Here is a 20,643-nt window from a genome sequence, read left to right as displayed (position 1 = left end):
GCCTAAGAGCAGCACATGAGACAAACTATTCCAGCCTTACACAACAGCTTACACTACACTTTAAAGTCTTTGAGAAGACGACGCTCAGCTCCTGCACGGCTGATCTTCCCCAAGGCACTCAACTGTAATCCAAGCTGCTGCTGACAGTTTGAGTTGTTGGTATATAAGGCTGCTGATAAATAGGCTTTGGATCAGTCTGATAATGTGTGCGCTGCATACCATGCATTCTGTCTGACTGTGCTACGCCCTCCTGTATGAGTATGGGTTACAATAAGTGGGCATTTCTTCATTCTGGCCGAATACACATCAGGGTGACATTAGTGTAATAACCTTTACATGCGCATTTAAACCTGCCCAACCTCAGCTTTGATGCTTACTTTAATAAAACTGACAGAGGTTTTAATAAAGTGCTGTGAGGCAGAAAAGTTCTTCGCACTTAATCAGTTATTGTTGCCACTGCTGAACACGTTCTGGCATTTTCATTTATTTAAATATACTTTGAACTCGGGGAAACTGCAGAGTTTCTCACACACACACACACTGTACCCTTTACTTGGGCGCTGCAAGAACACTCACACTTGAAAACATCCAGTCGCTGATAACCACCTAGCTCCAGTCCTTTTGGCCGTCTGGTCAGGCCATTGTTGTGGTGGTCCCTGAAATTAATTCAGCTGCTTCTCTGGAAATTCACCATCCACCACCGTGCTACCGTATCCTTTAGCAGATCATCTGCCACCATCTAACCCTACCCTTAGCATCCTCCTCCATCACACTAACCCTCCTCGTGTCCTCCTTTGCTATATCCATGAATCTTTCTGTCCTCTTCCTCTTTTCCAGTCTAGCAGCTCCCTCATCTCAGCCTCGCCTTTCAAAGTTTGTCCCCAGTCTGCTCAACCTGAGTCGTCCCTCTGATGTCCTCATTTACAATCCTGTCCCTCGTGGTCACTCCCAATGCTGGCTTTTAATAAATAGCTTAATCGTGAAGATGTCATACTTAGAAAATGTCCATTAAGCCATTTAAGCTAATCAATGTGTTCAATTCCAATTATCTTTCAAGTAATCAGTTCAAAAGCTTTTTTCTTATTAGCAGCCAATATAGTAAATACTGGAATGCATCTATTTTACTTTAAACAGAAACATACAGTTATTATCTATATTTCTTTTTTATGTGTACCCAAAAAGCATTTTCCGCATTCAAACTTCAAACACTGTTGGGAAAGGTTCAGGAACATTCTGCAGTCCTCCTTTCTCTATTCTAGTACAAATAAGGAGACAGTCTGTGTCAGAGGGGCTGCTGCTTCCAGAAATACTCCATTTGGTTTAAGTGTTTAGGCCGGGGTCGAGCATGAAGAGGCAGCGCACAACTAGACAGAACACGACAGTTAGCAGCTGTATTCTCACAATGATACACAACACAGACTTTGTACAAGGGAGGTTATCAAAACAGTACGTAACACATTACAGTGGGGCAAAAAAGTATTTAGTCAGCCACCGATTGTGCAAGTTCCCCCACCTAAAATGATGACAGAGGTCAGTAATTTGCACCAGAGGTACACTTCAACTGTGAGAGACAGAATGTGAAAAAAAAAAATCCATGAATTCACATGGTAGGATTTGTAAAGAATTTATTCGTAAATTAGGGTGGAAAATAAGTATTTGGTCACCTCACCTCAAACAAGGAAAATCTCTGGCTCTCACAGACCTGTAACATCTTCTGTAAGAAGCTTTTCTGTCCCCCACTCGTTACCTGTATGAATGGCACCTGTTTGAACTCATCATCTGTATAAAAGACACCTGTCCACAGCCTCAAACAGTCAGACGCCAAACTCCGCCATGGCCAAGACCAAAGAGCTTTTGAAGGACACCAGGAAAAGTATTGTAGACCTGCACCAGACTGGGAAGAGTGAATCTACAATAGGCAAGCAGCTTGGTGTGAAAAATCAACTGTGGGAGCAATCATCAGAAAATGGAAGACATACAAGACCACTGATAATCTCCCTCGATCTGGGGCTCCACGCAAGGTCTCATCCCGTGGGGTCAAAATGATCATGAGAACGGTGAGCAAAGATCCCAGAACCACACGGGGGGACCTGGTGAATGACCTGCAGAGAGCTGGGACCAAAGTAACAAAGGTCACCATCAGTAACACACTACAACGGCAGGGAATCAAATCCCGCAGTGCCAGACGTGTTCCGCTGCTGAAGCCAGTGCATGTCCAGGCCCGTCTGAAGTTTGCCAGAGAGCACATGGATGATACAGCAGAGGATTGGGAGAATGTCATGTGGTCAGATGAAACCAAAGTAGAACTTTTTGGTATAAACTCAACTCGTCGTGTTTGGAGGAAGAAGAATACTGAGTTGCATCCCAAGAACACCATACCTACTGTGAAGCATGGGGGTGGAAACATCATGCTATGGGGCTGTTTTTCTGCCAAGGGGACAGGACGACTGATCCGTGTTAAGGACAGAATGAATGGGGCCATGTATCGTGAGAGTTTGAGCCAAAACCTCCTTCCATCAGTGAGAACTTTGAAGATGAAACGAGGCTGGGTCTTCCAACATGACAATGATCCAAAACACACCGCCCGGGCAACAAAGGAGTGGCTCCGTAAGAAGCATTTGAAAGTCCTGGAGTGGCCTAGCCAGTCTCCAGACCTCAACCCCATAGAAAATCTGTGGCGGGAGTTGAAAGTCCGTGTTGCTCGGCGACAGCCCCAAAACATCACTGCTCTCGAGAAGATCTGCATGGAGGAATGGGCCAAAATACCAGCTACTGTGTGTGCAAACCTGGTAAAGACCTATAGTAAACGTTTGACCTCTGTTATTGCCAACAAAGGTTATGTTACAAAGTATTGAGTTGTATTTTTGTTGTTGACCAAATACTTATTTTCCACCCTGATTTACGAATAAATTCTTTACAAATCCTACCATGTGAATTCATGGATTTTTTTTTTCACATTCTGTCTCTCACAGTTGAAGTGTACCTCTGGTGCAAATTACTGACCTCTGTCATCATTTTAGGTGGGGGAACTTGCACAATCGGTGGCTGACTAAATACTTTTTTGCCCCACTGTATATTCATCAAAGTGTTTATATAAAACATTTCTCCCTTTAAAAAAACAAAACAAAACGTGATTTTCATTTTTTTATTTCGCATGACACTGTTCACAGCAAGTCGATAATGAAGATTTGCAGGTGGTAGCAAACTGCTGAGTCCAGTGCTGAGACTGAACTTTCAACATCAACTTTGAAACCAACAGGGAAGTCTTTAAAAAGCTCAGAAGAACTAAAATTTGCAATCTAATGAGAACTTGATCCATAAAGGAAGATTATGTGGGGAAGCCCCAAAAAGCAGCTGTCAGATGATTTTACGGAGACAGTTCTGGCAGATGGTGTGCAGGGCTGGCATGTGCAAAACGATTTGCATGTCTTTTGAGCCTTTTTGTACTGCTCGGTCACTGCAAAGCCAAACCAATAGGACTGGAACCACCTATGTCACATGACTGTATTTCAAACATTGGCTCAACATTGGTATTAGCCGATATCTGTATTGGTTGACATCGGCTTTCCTGGTCGATATCAAATCATTGGTATTTCACAGTCTGCAACCGCTCCAATAACTATTTAATTGTTTCAGTCAACAATCATTTTCTGGGCCTTTTTTAAAATGGGGAAATAGCTGCATTTTTCTTTACACTTTGAAACTGTTAAAACTTTCGTGAAAAACTGTAAAAGATATTTTGATGATTATTTAATATTATACACTAAATGACTCATTTAAAAACCCATATGGCATTATCAAAAAGTGGGATTGTAGCCCTTTTATTAAACACAACCTTTTTTTGTCTTTATAAATATTCAGAAACCAGAGTCACAAAATTAAAACTCACCACAGAACACAGGGCACATTTTCTCTAATGTGGCTTCACGCTGATTTACCACAGAGGTAACAGCATTACAGACAGCCTACCCAGTGTCACACTGACACAAATGTTAAATACAGGGGCGGCTTGTCTATAAACTCTTATGTGCTTTATGATAGAAGTAAACAGGTCAGAAACAAACATCAAAGCCAGCTGTTTTACCATTCAAATCTTGTCAGTGTGAGGTTTCAGAGCAAAAGATTCCCCCGCATAGTACTTCAAAACTCCCTTTTATAAATGCTGTGTACACGCTCATTCACACAAAGGCTAATTCATAAATCACCCGACAAGGAAATGAGCAGTGCAAACGCTGATTTTACTACAGCCATGTTTGAGCAATCATTTAAAGGGGAAAGGTGCACACTACACCTTTTGCAAACAGTGAGGGAACAAATAAAGCTCTCTCCCATGTGCTAAGGGGCATACACTCAGGAAATTAAAGGGACAACTAGTGACCATGGACGACAGGCAAAATAACCTTTAGTAATAACTGGTGAACTGTTACCAACTTTAAAGTGAATGATTGAAATGACCATCGCTGGAATGGAAGGATCACACATGGTGACAAATTATAAGGCTGCCTACAGAAGCACATCTACAAGCGAATCGCTTTATATGTGAACGGGGGCTTTAGTAGTTAACCTGACTTGCACTGTGCAAGGGGATTACAACTGCCGTCGGTCTGTTTAAAGCGGACAGCAGCAAATAGGATAGGCAAATAGGCCTCAAGAGCGAGCCGGCACTTAATGTGAGATCCAACCAGATGCAGGTCAGCTGAGTAATATCACGAAGCAATCAGGTGCTAAACGCTGAGAATGGCCGTTTCAAGCCAAAATTTGATATTTGATGTTCACTTGGAGCTCATTGTGTGAGATTCAAAAATTTTGGATTTTATTCTTTTTAAAATTAGTTTTCATTATCTTTGGTCTGTGGTCATCTTTGGCTTTCTCTAGCTTCCTTTGTGTGTATATCGCATCTAGTGTAACTACACCTGACTTGAGCCACCAGTCCAGCACCTGCTGGTTAACAAGCTTCTTCGTTTTGTGCTGTTTAGCAGTTGCTGGCACACATCCATACTAAACAGCCAGACAACCCCGCCAAAAGCGAACAAACAAAAAGAATCCTTTTTATCTGAATGGGTCAGATCGATGTTTATATGCGCAACTGTTGGTCATCAATACACAATTTGTGGCTAAACCATGAAATTAAAGCCTTAAGAAGCTATTCGTTTAATTCTTTACAATATGGCTGCAAAATATTCAAATTAAAACAGCACATTGTAAATGGTCTTTCAACCACAGGAAGCCAGGCAGGCTATAACTAAGAAGTACATGTGGATAAAAAGCATCCAGGCAAATCTAGTGTTACTGAGCGTGGCTGTCGGTTACCTTGCAATGTGGTCATTTTGGAATCTGCATTCTGCAGTGAAGTGACCATTGTAACCTCCATGAGAGCAGCATATTACCGTCACCCACCCTGGGAAATACTCATTTGCCGCAATGTCACTTCTTTAAAACAGACTTCCCCAAACAGAGATAGTCATAGTAGTCAAAGCTAAATGATGACACTCTGTAGGCGGTGTTTGCATTCTCACAGAGGTGGGAAGTAACAAAGTACAAATACTAATAATCAGATTTTCAAAACAAGACTCAATACTTTTGGTTTAATTTGAGGGGAGTTATTTTGTCATGTGACTGCAGGCCTTCAAACATTAAACCGATTTAAGCCTGAACCGTAACACATGAAAGGCAATCCTGTTCATGTGTTGATCACCAAGGGATGTGGCATAAAAAACTGTGCCATAGTCAGAGGTTAAAGTGAGCCAGTGTTTCTATTTATTTTTTTGGCACAACACTGGAACAAACTGTGCGTGGAAATACTCTTTTGTACAGGATAAACAGGTTAGTTTGCTGTACTGTGATGGATCAGTGCGTGACTGGTGCGCAGCAGCTGTGGTTCCATGATCAGAGTTAGGTTACATTAAGTGTAGCAGAGGAGAATCTGAAGTTAAGCTGATGATGCTGAGAATTATTGGGTATAAAGACATTATAAACAGTGTACTGTCAGTGTAGACGATGGAAATCAACCAGGACAGCTCATGAAACATCTGCTTAATTCAGGTGTGTAAACCCACAGCTGATCACAGCCTGTACACTAAGAAAATCTACCGGAGCTCTCAATAGAAATTATTGAGAGTTGTGATTCTTTTCCTCACACTGAGCCACTACAACAGATTTATTGGGTTCTCCACCTGCTGAAACTGCTTTAACCTCTTCTCTACGCATTTTCCTGTTAAGAGGCAAAGTCCCCCCTTCAATGTAGGCAACATAAAAAAATGCCACTTTTTTATAACATTTCCTTCTTTTTCTCTATTCTTGTTACACTTACTGATTCAAACTGAGTGTATTTATTAGAATTAAAATTCAGGCAACTTTTTTTTCAGGCAACTATTAATATAACACAAGGTTCAATTAGCTTTGTGTACAAATAGTTGGAAAAAATATTCTTTAAGGAGCTACTTTTATTTTCTTATTTTGTGTACATTTCAGAACTTGTATTTTTTCACTTTTACTTGAGTAAAGAAGATGAATCATTATTTATACTTTTACTGGAGTATTTTTTTTAACAGTACAGACATTCTGTACTTCTACTTAAGTACAGAATGTCTGCACTTCTGCCCGCTCCGCATTCCTAACATTAAAGCGGGGGAAATGAAACTCTGAACCGTGTTTACATTAGGAGCTGCAATCATGTTTTATGGCATTAAACCTGCAAGTATAAGACAAACGACGCACTACACCGAGCATGACCTCAGTTTCCTCAGTGTCGCATCATCAACAGCAGAAGTGGAAAAAACAGTCACCCAAATATTCCCAGTGGGAAAATGATTAGTGCTGATGCTTAACTGTGAGTTTATCCCTCCTTTATTCCCAGTGAGGCTAATGTAGCAAGCTATTTAGTAGCTCTTGCCCATTCGATCATCTTGCTACTGTTTATGGACTGTTAGAGAAGTTTAAAGACCCCGACATGTCTAAGGAGTGCCGCAAGAGCCATTAAACAGAAGTTGACAGGTACTTATCCAATGTATGAGGTGTTCTTTTGCACGAGTGACCGACTTCTCTAAACCGAAAACACGCAGTTCGCCGTGTCATTAACTGTGAGCTTATTAAACCGGTAAATGCTATTAGGTGGGAAAAAGCTTATTTATAGACAGCTGCGACGGAAAGAAAACAAGAGCAGCCGGTGACATAACACTGTTCAAAACCACCTGGTAGTGAACGAACTATACACCGGGGTAGGGGAGTATTCTGCAGTATACCCCGATGTTCATGACAAACCACCGAGCGCAGAAGGGTACTCACCCAGAACGGAAGCTTTGGTCCGCACAACCGCTCCATCTCGGTCACAGCGGGAGGCGGGGAACCACCGGAGAGCTCTGCGTGCACCTTCTACAGTTTCTACAGGTCGAGCTCTTTGTAGCCAAACGACCTGCTTTCCTGTTCCTTCTCGTAACTGGACGCTCTCTAACCGTCACATGCCACACATACGAGTGCACTGTAGCGGAGTTGGTTCGGGTGTCTGTATCGCGCTCCCCTCTCTCTTCACGGCGTGGACCGACTCGCGCAGTTACTGCTCCGGTACTTCCGCACTGCCACGAGAGAAGTCATCCAGAGTCAGCTCGAGAAGTAGTTCGCTGGAGGATTTAGTGACAGTAAAAGGTTGTACATATTGCGGAGCTCCACCCCTTTTGCTGCTCCCTGTCTCACTTTTACCGTGCACAGTCAACATGACTCGACAGTATTGAATAATGCTTAGCTTCCGAGTCAGATCATTAGGGTTTACACGCGATAACAGTTTGTAGTTATGTTTTGTTTTGTTTTTTAAAAGGTTTTGACTTAGATTTTTTTGTGGCCAGGATAAGAGGGCTTGGGTTGCTCACATTATCTTCACTGAGATCATATTGTGAAGTGCTCCAGACTGGTCCCGCATTCATTCTGCAGCATGACAACCACTAGAAAACATGCAGCAAGAGTCATAAAAATCTTATCCTGCAACAGATGGTATGGCCCACACAGAGCTCTGATGTCAGCATCAGGCTATTAGATGAAGAGAGTGAAGACAACCTAAATCCACACAAAGCAAGCTCTCCGAGATGTTTAAAAAAATATTTAAGTCCTTTTAGTGCACTGTATGTGAAATTGATGAATGGTAAATAAACACTTGTTTTTAAAAGCAGCCTCAAGTAATGGTGTATTTCAGAAAACGAATGTGTGCTGGAGGGCACAGCTCTGTGACGGTGATGCTTGGTTACATATGGACACATGCACTTAAAGAGAACATACAGTAGGACCACACCTAACAAATATATCTTCAAACCTGTATGACTGGAAAGGTATTTAAATAAAAGTCCTTAAATCTTCCTTCCACCTCGTAAACCTGTTACACTTCCTCTTGGACTGGTTCAACATGCTTAAAAGGTTATTATAAAATACATTTTCCTGTCCTACAGATAAACTCTGTTTGAGGTATTGTGACCTTAAGTTCATGTATGGGCCAAGTCAAATCAGCGAGTCCTAGTATTCTGTCATTCTCACATTTCTTCTGATCTCCAACCAGATATGGCACATGGCTGCACTTTCCTGGTTCTGTTGAAGGCCTTCTTGTTAAAAGGATGTTCTTCCTGTTGTTGTTCCTCCTATAAAACAACTGAAATTAAATGAACTGAAAGGTAGACAATCTCGAAAAGTGTTTCAGCTTTACCTATGTATGGCCCTGTGATGGAGTATGCAGCTATTGGCAAACATGTCAAGCTCTGTATAAACCACCTGAGACATAATGTCTTCAAATGTTCTCTTATAAAACTCGTTTGAAGCGTGATTGCTTCATTGTCCAACTCCACAGATACTTCCTGAGGATTTAGAACAAGCTGCAAAGCACTGATTACACACACACAAAAAAGGCCAGAGAAATGGTTCATGATCTGAAGCGTACCACATTATTTATCAGTTTGTCCGTCTGATTGCGTTAATGCATGTACTGTATATCTGGAGTGGTTCAGCATCAGTTAAATTATGTGCACAGTGCATACTTGTACCTAACAGTCTGATACAACTTTGGCTGAATTGGGTATCCCTGAATCATCCCTTAGTTATGCAACTATAGGCTCACACTGCTGTGGGTGCTCCTGTGGTACTCTGATGTGGTTTCAGTACCACTGCCATGTGGTTTCTGTATCAGTACAGAATGTTACATTTCTGCCTTCTCTCTCTTTGCTCTTGCTTTCTTCTTTTCTCTTTCCCCTCACTCCCCAAACAGTCATAGCAGATGAATGCCCATCCCCGAGCCTGGTTCTGCCTGACGTTTAATCCTGTAAAAAGGGAGTTTTTCCTTCTTACCCTAACAAAGTGCTTGCTCATAAGGGGCCAACTGATTGGTGGAATTTTCTCAAGTATACTCTTTACCTTAAAGTACGTAGCGGCTTGAAGCAACTGCTGGTGTGATTCAGCGTTAGCTACACAAAAATGAATTGAACGTCCCTTCTGTGCAGTTACACTCTGCTCATTTGCGGATTTCTGCATTCTGAGCCAAGTCAAAGAAAGGAAAGCGGAAGTCAAAATACTTTTACTGAATATTGCAGTTATTATCTTATTTACAGGAATCAAAGCTTTAACAAATACATTCCAAATAAGTGCCCAAAAAGCAGGCTCCTTGCAGAAGTACAGCTACTGAGCATGCCTGAATATTTCCTCTGCTGCTCAGTGTTGCTGTGTGTGAACAATCAGAGCCTAGATTTTGCTTCAGAATATCCACTCCACGCCAACATTTGGTTCGCCACATAAACATAGATGCACCTCTGTGCCTTAAGAATTAACCTCAGAATCAAACACTGCTAGTGTATCTACTCTGGTCAAAAAAACACGCTTCATACTAACGTCCACATTTCAGTTTATTTTCCTCTCACAATGCTGAAGCATCGTGAAAAACAGAGAGAAATAAAATCATTTCAATTTTACATATGACATCCATCTCAGAAACGTGTTCCCTTTAACAGAGTACGTAAGTGCTTAGCAAAGTTAATGCTCATAATTCTACTGTTGAAGTCTGCCGTGTTATCGTTCTGCCTCTCCCGCTCACAACTTCCGGTTCCTGTGACTCACGGAGGCGGGGACTGTTCGACAACAATTTTATCAGAAAAAATTTATTTAAAGAAATGCATCCATAAACTTGTAAATTCTCTTGTGGTGTTTCACTATAATTGTACACAAATATAAAATAAACAAAAAGAAAATAAACAGAAATCAAAATGAAGATTTCACATACCAGCTTCTGGTGTTGTCATGGCAACCCACTCAACGGCATTTCAGCGTGGCTAGGTGGCTTTTATTGCCTCTGAATATTTATGAAAGCTACCTATGGCTGAAAGTTTTTTTTTTTAAACAGTGTTCATTACTCCCAACTGTCTTTACAACAAGAGTTTTTTCTTACACTGTAAAAAAAAAAAAAAGTAAAGAAAGGTAAAAACAACAAAACAAAATACTGCAGCATGAAAATGTTCCACAATGATGGAAAAAGTCACACGAGTCTGTTGTTTAAAATTTGTAGTGTTTGGTCATGCTGAGATACTGAGCTGTGAAGTTCTCTGTTAAAACCACCAGCATACATCAATTCCTGTCACCTGTCAATCTGTTGAACACACCCAGGAGTATATGTAACTCCACACCAGAGGCGGAGCCAGACATTTGAAACACCCGGGGCTTAGCCCTAAAGGGTAGTATGCATGTGGGATTTTTTTTTTTTGGGGGGGGTGGGGTTAGAAATGACTGAAAGACTAATTGGCTCTGTTTTGAGTTTTGTTCAAAAAAGAATGACTTCATATAGGGAAATATATATATCACACATGCAGGACACCTTAAACTAGTTTTTTAATTAAGCAGCAAGACAGAACGAAGTCGGGGCTGTATCAAGACACAGGGACTAAACCCCAATTCAACCAGACCCAGAACTGATCCAGAATTAAAACAGGACTACAACAGTTCAAAATCAGGACTACTGAGGACTTAACCAAGACAGAACCAGAATCAGAACTAGATGATAGTAGCACTAAAAATCATCATAGACCTGCACTACACTTATTTATTTAATTCTACCAAAGTACAATATTTAGATTGAGAAAAGTTTCTATAATTATTTAGCCTTGTTGTGCAAACAAGCCTGCATAACTTAATAAATATAGAATTTGAAAAATAGCAAACCTAAAAAGAAACACTAGGTACGAGATACATGAGTACCTATGATACGGTGATACTTTTGGCAAACGACCATTTGACTAACATGTGTGTCTCACCTGCTCTTGTTCATCTGTTCTGTCCTCATTCTGCTCTCTCTCTCTCTTTGTGCTGACAATCATAAAATATACAGTTGAAACCAGATATTTACTCTTCAGATAAAAACACTTTTTTAATTGTAACATCAAATCAGACTAAATGTTTATTTTTTTAGATTGATAAATATAAAAACATATTTGTTAACTTTAAGAGTAAAGAGAGAAACTATCTGTATTTCTTAATTGCAAATGGCACCAAATTGTATTCAAACTGAGCCACACTTATGGAGCTCCACAGTTCTTTTCCTGGTGTTTTGGTTGACATCTCTTGATTTTCCCATGTCACAGAAACAGGCTCTGTGTTTTGCCTTATATGCATCCACAGCTGTGCCACCAGTTTACTCACATGGACTCTACTAACCTATCAGAAGCTTCTTCAGCTCAGAATGGAATCTCTGGAGTTTTCTTATTAATTAACAATAAACTTAGTGTACATGTACTCCTAAATTTGATGAAAGTGATAAAAATAGCTCTGTCTCTCTTTATTCTGACATTTAACTAATTCAAAAGATATTTCAATATTTATCTAAAAAAAAAGTTTACTCTAAATTGATGTTGTACAGTAAAAATGTTTTATGTTTTCTCCCTAAAGTGTATGTAAATATCTGGTTACAAATGTGAATATCCTGCTGTGTACTGAAATCCCTCTTGTTTTGCATAGAAATATACTGAACAACATACAAAGCATAATATATAAAATAACATTTACCTGAGTTTTTCCTTTGAAAGAACCCTCTAATGTCCATTCTTATGTTTCAGTGCATAACTGAAACCGATTTAGTCGGGGAGGGTAAGAACTGAAAATATGAAATAAACACACGTAAGCTAAGACTCTAAAAAATAGCATTTGTTCGGCTTTTCATTTCGCCATTTGTTGATTCACTTGAAGAGCAAGTAACGTAATATTGGTCAAGTGATCAGTTTCATATCAATCTTTCGTGATGCACCGTCATATTTACATTATTTGTACGGTACGAATGATTTGCTTTGGTACCTGGTCAAACTTAAGCTCTCCTTAGTATGGCTGGCTCTGTTTCTCCAACAGCGCACTAACAGGTAGCAGCTGCCCCGCCCCCTCGCTCAGTCGCTTAGTGCCTGAGCTCGGATCATACCAATATCAGGGGGGGATTCACGCACAGTCGTAAATTCCCACAGTGTGCACTATGTGCTTCGAATATTGTGTGTACTTTTTGTTTTATACAGTTGTCAGCCAGGCATCTAACTATGAAAAAATTACACTCCAAAAGACCCCGGGCTTCTGACAAAACAACCCGGGCTTAAGCCCAGTAAGCCACCCCCACGCTCCGCCCCTGCTCCACACTGTAATAAATTAAAATCTTTAATTTAAAATTTTTGCAACTTTTATAGAAAAACAACTAGCTGTCAATCCATCCACCCTTTTTGTCCACCAAATTATCCTTAATTGTCTCAGCCCTTTGGATCTGTGTTTAAATGTGCACACCACATCAGATGTTCCACCAACCAACACAGCCAACTTCAGTTTAGTTTTTTTCCACTCAGTAATATATGAATTCTGCTATTGGCACCTCTGATTAAGCTGTGTAAGCTAATGTTTTTGTCAAAACTGATTAAAATACCAGAGTCATGCAGTGCATTTCCAGCAGGTCAGTTCTGATCAAATTATAGACGTCAGAGTCAACATAAGCACAGAGCTCTGCTTTATTTTGGCTCATAACACAGCAGATGTGTTGTTTTCTGTTTTGGAGATAGTGAAAGAAAGGGAGATTTGTGTGTAGTAAAGGCATTTTTAATTGTTCCGCAAACAGCAGCACTGACTTAACTACTGTTAGGTAAGTTTGTGAGGTATGGGCTGTAAAGCTTTCTTAAGTCTCCTGCTTGCAGGTGTCACTCCTCCTTCTCCAGCCGGGGATCTGATTACTAGATCTTAAGCCCTTCTGTTCTCTTCCTATGTACTGAGAAAGCCTGACCTTGGCCTACAGGCGGATTCTTTCCTGCTCACGATAAGATGGATAGCCTATCCAGTGAAGTGCAAGTAAACGAGTCCACACGAGAGAGAACCTGTACGGTGTGAACTTGCAGTGACATGCGGGGGAAGCCCTGCGTAGTGTTTACACTACAGGAGCTGTTACAAGATTCAGGTATCAGAAGCGTCATGTTATCCAAAAGGGCCTATACAGAACAGCTCCGCCCATTTATCTTTCCACGCAAACCACGAGGGAGTGCTCTTCAGCTCACCAGCGGGTGTTTGATGTGTTTTTGTTTAAAGTGAATTAATGAGTTAGAGAAAAGTGGCCTTTGTGAATTGAACAAAAGAAGCAAACGTGAATTAAATAACTACTATACAGGGTTTAGAATATATATATATATATGAAATATGTAAGGTTTTCAATTTTTTGAATCCCTTATAAACAATGTCAGTGTACAAGCAGAGCTTCTGTTCAGGGTGTTACACTCGGTTATTTGTAACGCACAGTGCAGTGCACCATCTAGTGGTCATGTCTCTAATCGACGGTCACGTGGTGTTGCTCTTGGAACTCTTCAAACAAAACAGCTGCTGGTGGACTTTCTGACGGACGAATGGAAAAACATAAAAAGCAACTTTAAGCTTGTATCTTATCATTCTAGTGTAATATTGTATTAGCTCTTACATCCACTAGTGAAATTTTGTATGGAGTGGATCTTATTTGTTGTGTAGCTACTTTCTTTTCTCATTATGGGTAATGGGCTGAATAACTAAACCTCAGTTACAATATTGTGCAAAAGTCTTGAGTCACCTCTTATTTGTTTATATTTTGATACGAAATTGGAATCATATGAAACTACAAAACACATGTGATACACTCTGATGTGAGTTTGCCAGTTATAGCAAGAAATGTCTTCTACCCAGCAACCTAAATGACAGCATTCAGGGCAATCAGCTAATTTTACACATTGGTTTTATGCGTTAGCATATTTTTACTGAGAACACTGAATAAAAGCATTATAACATTTCTTGTCACACATGGACCTCTGATGATGACATAAGCCAGCAATTTGGTTCAGGGTTTAATAACTAAAAAGGATTTACCAAGCACTAAATCTTTTTAGTTATTAAAGGTTTAACAAAAGTATCTTAAACGTAGTGCCGACAACTCAAATATGATTGTTTTTTCCATAATAGCTCCACTTAAAGATGGGCAAAGACTCCAGTAATGACATAATATGCAAAAGCAATCCCTCGAGCTTAAAGCTAAAGCAGCTTTAAACACTTTTTTAAATACTAGCTCTGTGTGTTACCAACAAGAGGGGATGTTACTATATCTCAAGCAGAAACCTACCTGCTGTTCAAATCTTCTTTTTTTCGTGGGAAAGCAAATCAGAAGAACTTTGGCTTTGACTACTTTTGGACTGAGTCAGTCCTAAACTAGTTGGTATTGAGGGGTTACACCAGGGACCTGTATTAGATAAATAAGGACTAATTTGAAAGGTAAATCATTGCAAAGCTAGAATCTAGTAGATTTAAGAGTAAAAGAAAAAAAATCGGAACTGCAAATTAGAATAATAAGCCTACATTAACAAATAAATAAATAAAAAAAATCCTGCTGTGACAACACGTTCTCACTCCCAAAGCGTAACATTTTACGCTAGGTGACAAATCGTCAACATATTACGTTTTCGGCTACCCACCACGTTCCTAAATGACGACCTCGGGAAAATGAGGAATTATGAGAACCGTATGGACTCAATCTACACATGTTCTTCAAATCGCTTAGAAACACGCTATTTAACATCATTAAAGTCCTGGTTAAGGTCAGGAAAAAGGTTATGGTTAGGGCGCTGGCTGTGATCTGCTTTCAGCCAGAAGATGGAGTGATGGACACAGGAATCTTGGATTCACTCACTGCTCGAGTTCCTCTGTCTGCTTCAAGCACAGACGTGAACTTAGCACATCTTCCACAGCAAGAAAAGCGGTGCAATGCTGTGAAAGCTGGGATTTAAAAGGTCAGACGAGTTCTTCAGTAAGGTTTTATTTTGAAAGTTTCAGTGCGGGTCGGCGGGTGTGTGCAGCCTTGGCACTTTCAGGCAGTTGCGCTGTCGAAACACATCTGGAGAGCGGGTTCGTTATGAATTTGAAACAGGCTGCTTCCTTTGGAAGCGGACAGGATACGTCATAATGGCAGCAGTGTTCATCAGATGTGTCCGCTCCCTGGAATGACATCAGTAAGATATATTTCGATCACGTGTCAGCGTCCCAGAGACAGTTAAGAGATGAAGTTGTAACTGGAGAAGCTTCGTCGCTGTTGTTGGACTGAGCAGTCCGTCAACAGCTGGATGAGGGTTGGAAACATCTGCAGCGCTTATTCCGGAAAATGAAGCAGCAGCTGGATGAATTTGCGCCTCGGTTCCTGAATGGAACATGTCAGGAATGATGCAAGGCAACACCGGCTGTTCTCCAGTCGAGCACTAGAATAACCCTCTCTGATCATTTAGAATAAAACCACTTTAACGTAGCACCAGGTGGATCAGACAGGAATGAGTCGGATTAAAGATTCCTCTGAGGAGCTGCGCTCTCTACCACCAAGACCCCCGAACTTACCTGCAGCTCTCCCAAAAAGACGGTTTGTCAGGCTGGGGAGGAAGACCAGTGATGGCTCTCAGCAGTGAGTATGAAACACGTGCTAACAAATGCGTATTCGTGCCTAATTGTGTTCATGTGCACTTTAATTAACAAGTTGTTCACCTGACCAAACTTTTGTCTGCCTCAGTGCACCTTTACTTCTGTCTTCGTGCTTCCTGTCATTTGATTGTATTGTTAGGCATGCTGTCTGAATGTTGTTGTATGCTGTTATGTATTCAATCCTGATGTGTCCTGGAACTTGCGATCCCTTAAGCCACTGGATATAACAAAGCATGAGGTTCACATTCACACTGACAGACTGTCTGTGTATTTGAACTGTGAACTTGACTTTAATTGTAACAAAAACAGATGATCCATGTTGATTGTTCACCTGACAAAACATTTGTATCCCCAAGTGCAAGTTTACTTCTGTCTCTTTCTTCCGATTTGAATGTTTTGTATTTCATGTAATATTAGTCCCAGTCACTGTGAACAGGAACTGATCGGAAATTTTAAACTTCAAGTGACTGAATGGGGTCATTTTTGGCTCAGTCGTGACATAGATTTTTAAAATTATACACACATGCATTTGTCAGTCTACTTCTCCTATAGCATTTCACAGTTCAGTTTTCCACTTCTTACTTTTTTCGTAGTGTTTTGCAGTCATCCATGGCAAACAGACCTAGAGTTGTAAGAGTGGTAATGCTTTATAATATAGCCATTTACTAAAAGCACAATCATTAAGTGGAATTTTCAGTTTTCAGTTTTCAGTTTTATTTGTCATATGCAAGTTAGCACAGGGTCAACATTGCAATGAAATGTGTTTGACGAGCAGCAGTCACTCAGCAGCATGGTACTGTAGAAGAAAATATAATAAAATATAATAAAATAAAATAAAGTAATAAAAAATAGAAAAATAGTAAGGAGCAAAATATTAGAGAGACGTGGTAAAAGAGAAAAGATGACTAAATATATATGTATCTATAAATATAAATATATGTACACTAGTGATTAAATAAGAAAATCTTGAAAAGAAATATGACGGGGGGCAGATGGGATATTGCACAGGAATGAGCAGCAGAAAATTACAGTATTGCACTTTTAAATATAAATATCAATAACAATAAAGTGGAGTGACCAGTGCAGATTAAACAGAGTACTTGTGAAGCTGCAGGGTAGCTTCTGAGTGCGTCCTGTGGACTGTGTTGTGTGTGTTTAAGTGTTGTGGTTGAGGTGTCGTATGGCTTGGTGGTAAAAACTGTTTTTGAGTCTTGTAGTCCGAGCAGACAGACTCCTGTAACGTCTGCCAGATGGTAACAAGGAGAACAGCTGATGTGCTGGGTGGCTCTGGTCCTTGATGATGCTGTGTGCTTTACGGAGGCATCGCTGGAGATAAATGTCCTGAATGGCAGGAAGCCTCATGCCAGTGATGTGCTCTGCTGCCTTCACCACTCTCTGTAGTGATTTACAGCTGCTGGCAGAGCAGCGTCCGTACCAAACTGTGATGCAGCTCGTCCGCAAGCTCTCAATTGCACACCTGTAAAAATTTGAGGTGATGTTGGCGTTCATGCCAAACTTCCGCAGCCTCCTCAGGAAATAAAGCCGCTGGCGAGCTTTCCTGATAGCAGTGTCTGTCTGAAGGGTCCAGGAGAAGTCGTCTGTGATGTTGACTCCAAGGAACTTGAAGCTGCTGACCCTTTCGACCTTGACACCGTTGATGTGGATGGGCTGGTGTTCTCTGACTGGTCGTTTCCGGTAGTCTACTATCATCTCTCTAGTTTTGCTGATGTTGAGAGTCAGGTTATTTTCCAGACACCACTCGTACAGCGCCATCACCTCCTCTCTATAGGCCATCATTGCCTGTGATGAGGCCTATGATGGTTGTGTCATCCGCAAACTTGATGATGATGTTGGACTCGTGTTTAGCAACACAGTCGTGTGTGAACAGGGAATATAGGAGGGGGCTAAGCACACAACCCTGTGGCTTACCCGTGTTTAGGATGAGTGGTGAGGAGGTGTGCTTACCAACTCTCACCACCTGGGGCCTGTTTGTGAGGAAGTTTAGAATCCATCTGCAGATTGGTGTTTCCAGCCCAAGGTCGACGATTTGATGTACATTATTTGAAATTACTATTAATTATATTTAGATACAAATACTTAATGGTAGGTGCACTTGAATAAGTGGGCAACAAGTCAGATTTTGTTAGGAAGCAAAGAAATATTTACACTCTAAGTAAATTTAAGTAGTATGTAAGTAATTTTAACTAATGAATACTTGTTTTCCCACAAAACCATCAGGTAATTGCACACAGCTCAGTTAGGCCATACTTCATATTACTTACAGGATCATTTCTGTCTCCTTTTCTGTAAAATACCTGTAAGTTAGGCAAGGTTATCCCACTCTAAAATACAGCCACACTCTAAAAAGTACAGGGAAATCACACAGTACTTAAAATTACTTATGTAGAACTTAAAATTGTTCTACATATGTAACCACATAAGTTACATTTACTTACCGCATAATTATTTCTTTGTTTCCTGTACAATATGACTTGTTACCTTCTTAAGTATTTGTATGTAAATATACTTCTATTGTTATTTCAAATAAAATATATTGAAATATTATTTAATTACAGTTGACAGGCTGCACTATAAACTGTTACTGTAAGATTTACTTCTCCAGTACCTTGAGGCAGAGTCATCAATTCTACGCTCATCATCCACTTTCTTACATACAGTGGGGCAAAAAAGTATTTAGTCAGCCACCGATTGTGCAAGTTCCCCCACCTAAAATGATGACAGAGGTCAGTAATTTGCACCAGAGGTACACTTCAACTGTGAGAGACAGAATGTGAAAAAAAAATCCATGAATCCACATGGTAGGATTTGTAAAGAATTTATTGGTAAATCAGGGTGGAAAATAAGTATTTGGTCAATAACAAAAATACAACTCAATACTTTGTAACATAACCTTTGTTGGCAATAACAGAGGTCAAACGTTTACTATAGGTCTTTACCAGGTTTGCACACACAGTAGCTGGTATTTTGGCCCATTCCTCCATGCAGATCTTCTCGAGAGCAGTGATGTTTTGGGGCTGTCGCCGAGCAACACGGACTTTCAACTCCCGCCACAGATTTTCTATGGGGTTGAGGTCTGGAGACTGGCTAGGCCACTCCAGGACTTTCAAATGCTTCTTACGGAGCCACTCCTTTGTTGCCCGGGCGGTGTGTTTTGGATCATTGTCATGTTGGAAGACCCAGCCTCGTTTCATCTTCAAAGTTCTCACTGATGGAAGGAGGTTTTGGCTCAAAATCTCACGATACATGGCCCCATTCATTCTGTCCTTAACACGGATCAGTCGTCCTGTCCCCTTGGCAGAAAAACAGCCCCATAGCATGATGTTTCCACCCCCATGCTTCACAGTAGGTATGGTGTTCTTGGGATGCAACTCAGTATTCTTCTTCCTCCAAACACGACGAGTTGAGTTTATACCAAAAAGTTCTACTTTGGTTTCATCTGACCACATGACATTCTCCCAATCCTCTGCTGTATCATCCATGTGCTCTCTGGCAAACTTCAGACGGGCCTGGACATGCACTGGCTTCAGCAGCGGAACACGTCTGGCACTGCGGGATTTGATTCCCTGCCGTTGTAGTGTGTTACTGATGGTGACCTTTGTTACTTTGGTCCCAGCTCTCTGCAGGTCATTCACCAGGTCCCCCCGTGTGGTTCTGGGATCTTTGCTCACCGTTCTCATGATCATTTTGACCCCACGGGATGAGATCTTGCGTGGAGCCCCAGATCGAGGGAGATTATCAGTGGTCTTGTATGTCTTCCATTTTCTGATGATTGCTCCCACAGTTGATTTTTTCACACCAAGCTGCTTGCCTATTGTAGATTCACTCTTCCCAGTCTGGTGCAGGTCTACAATACTTTTCCTGGTGTCCTTCAAAAGCTCTTTGGTCTTGGCCATGGCGGAGTTTGGAGTCTGACTGTTTGAGGCTGTGGACAGGTGTCTTTTATACAGATGATGAGTTCAAACAGGTGCCATTCATACAGGTAACGAGTGGGGGACAGAAAAGCTTCTTACAGAAGACGTTACAGGTCTGTGAGAGCCAGAGATCTTCCTTGTTTGAGGTGACCAAATACTTATTTTCCACCCTAATTTACAAATAAATTCTTTACAAATCCTACCATGTGAATTCATGGATTTTTTTTTCACATTCTGTCTCTCACAGTTGAAGTGTACCTCTGGTGCAAATTACTGACCTCTGTCATCATTTTAAGTGGGGGAACTTGCACAATCGGTGGCTGACTAAATACTTTTTTGCCCCACTGTACATCTGTTCAACCACTCATTGACACAGATATCTAATCAGACAGTCACACTGCAGGAACTCCATTTAGCCATTTAGCCATAATTAAGGTGACCTACTGAATTTCAAACTGATCATGAGAATAGGGAAGAATGATGATTTAAGTGACTTTAGATGTGGCGTGGAGATTAAAATGAAAATGCCAGAGCTCAGAGGAGAATGGTCAGACTGCTTTGAGCTGATAAGAAGACCACAAACTGAAATAATAACCACTAATCAAGTGCACAACATATGTAACCTTGAAACAGATGGGTTACACCAGCAGAAGACCACACTGGGTACCAAACCTGTCAGCTAAGACCAGGAAACGCAAACTATAGGTATCATACACAACAAGAGCCATTACAAAAGTATTTCATCATAAAATAAAACGAGGTTTTA

General features: G+C 40.8%; 2 protein-coding genes across 3 annotated transcripts in view; one reads left to right on the top strand and one right to left on the bottom strand.

The window, feature by feature from the left end:
• The window catches only part of abcc3 (ATP-binding cassette, sub-family C (CFTR/MRP), member 3), a 57,047-nt gene extending 49,416 nt beyond the window's left edge, over positions 1–7,631 (bottom strand). For both annotated transcript variants that reach the window (XM_085415691.1, XM_085415690.1), the window contains exon 1: positions 7,285–7,631. In XM_085415691.1, the coding sequence (XP_085271817.1) occupies positions 7,285–7,320 (36 nt within the window). In that variant the 5' untranslated portion in view covers positions 7,321–7,631. The remainder of the gene's footprint in view (positions 1–7,284) is intronic.
• A 7,691-nt stretch (positions 7,632–15,322) lies between these two features.
• radil2b (Ras association and DIL domains 2b) overlaps positions 15,323–20,643 on the top strand; it is a 39,161-nt gene continuing 33,840 nt past the window's right edge. Inside the window, exon 1 of the mRNA XM_085415689.1 lies at positions 15,323–15,928. Coding sequence (XP_085271815.1) covers positions 15,801–15,928 — 128 coding nt within the window. The 5' untranslated portion in view covers positions 15,323–15,800. The remainder of the gene's footprint in view (positions 15,929–20,643) is intronic.

This window comes from Rhamphochromis longiceps, linkage group LG8, assembly GCF_057381845.1.
Source record: "Rhamphochromis longiceps isolate RC_006_pf linkage group LG8, R_longiceps_female_GT1.1, whole genome shotgun sequence".
In the NCBI taxonomy this organism is placed as follows: domain Eukaryota; kingdom Metazoa; phylum Chordata; class Actinopteri; order Cichliformes; family Cichlidae; genus Rhamphochromis; species Rhamphochromis longiceps.
This window is presented reverse-complemented; position numbering and strand designations above follow the sequence as displayed.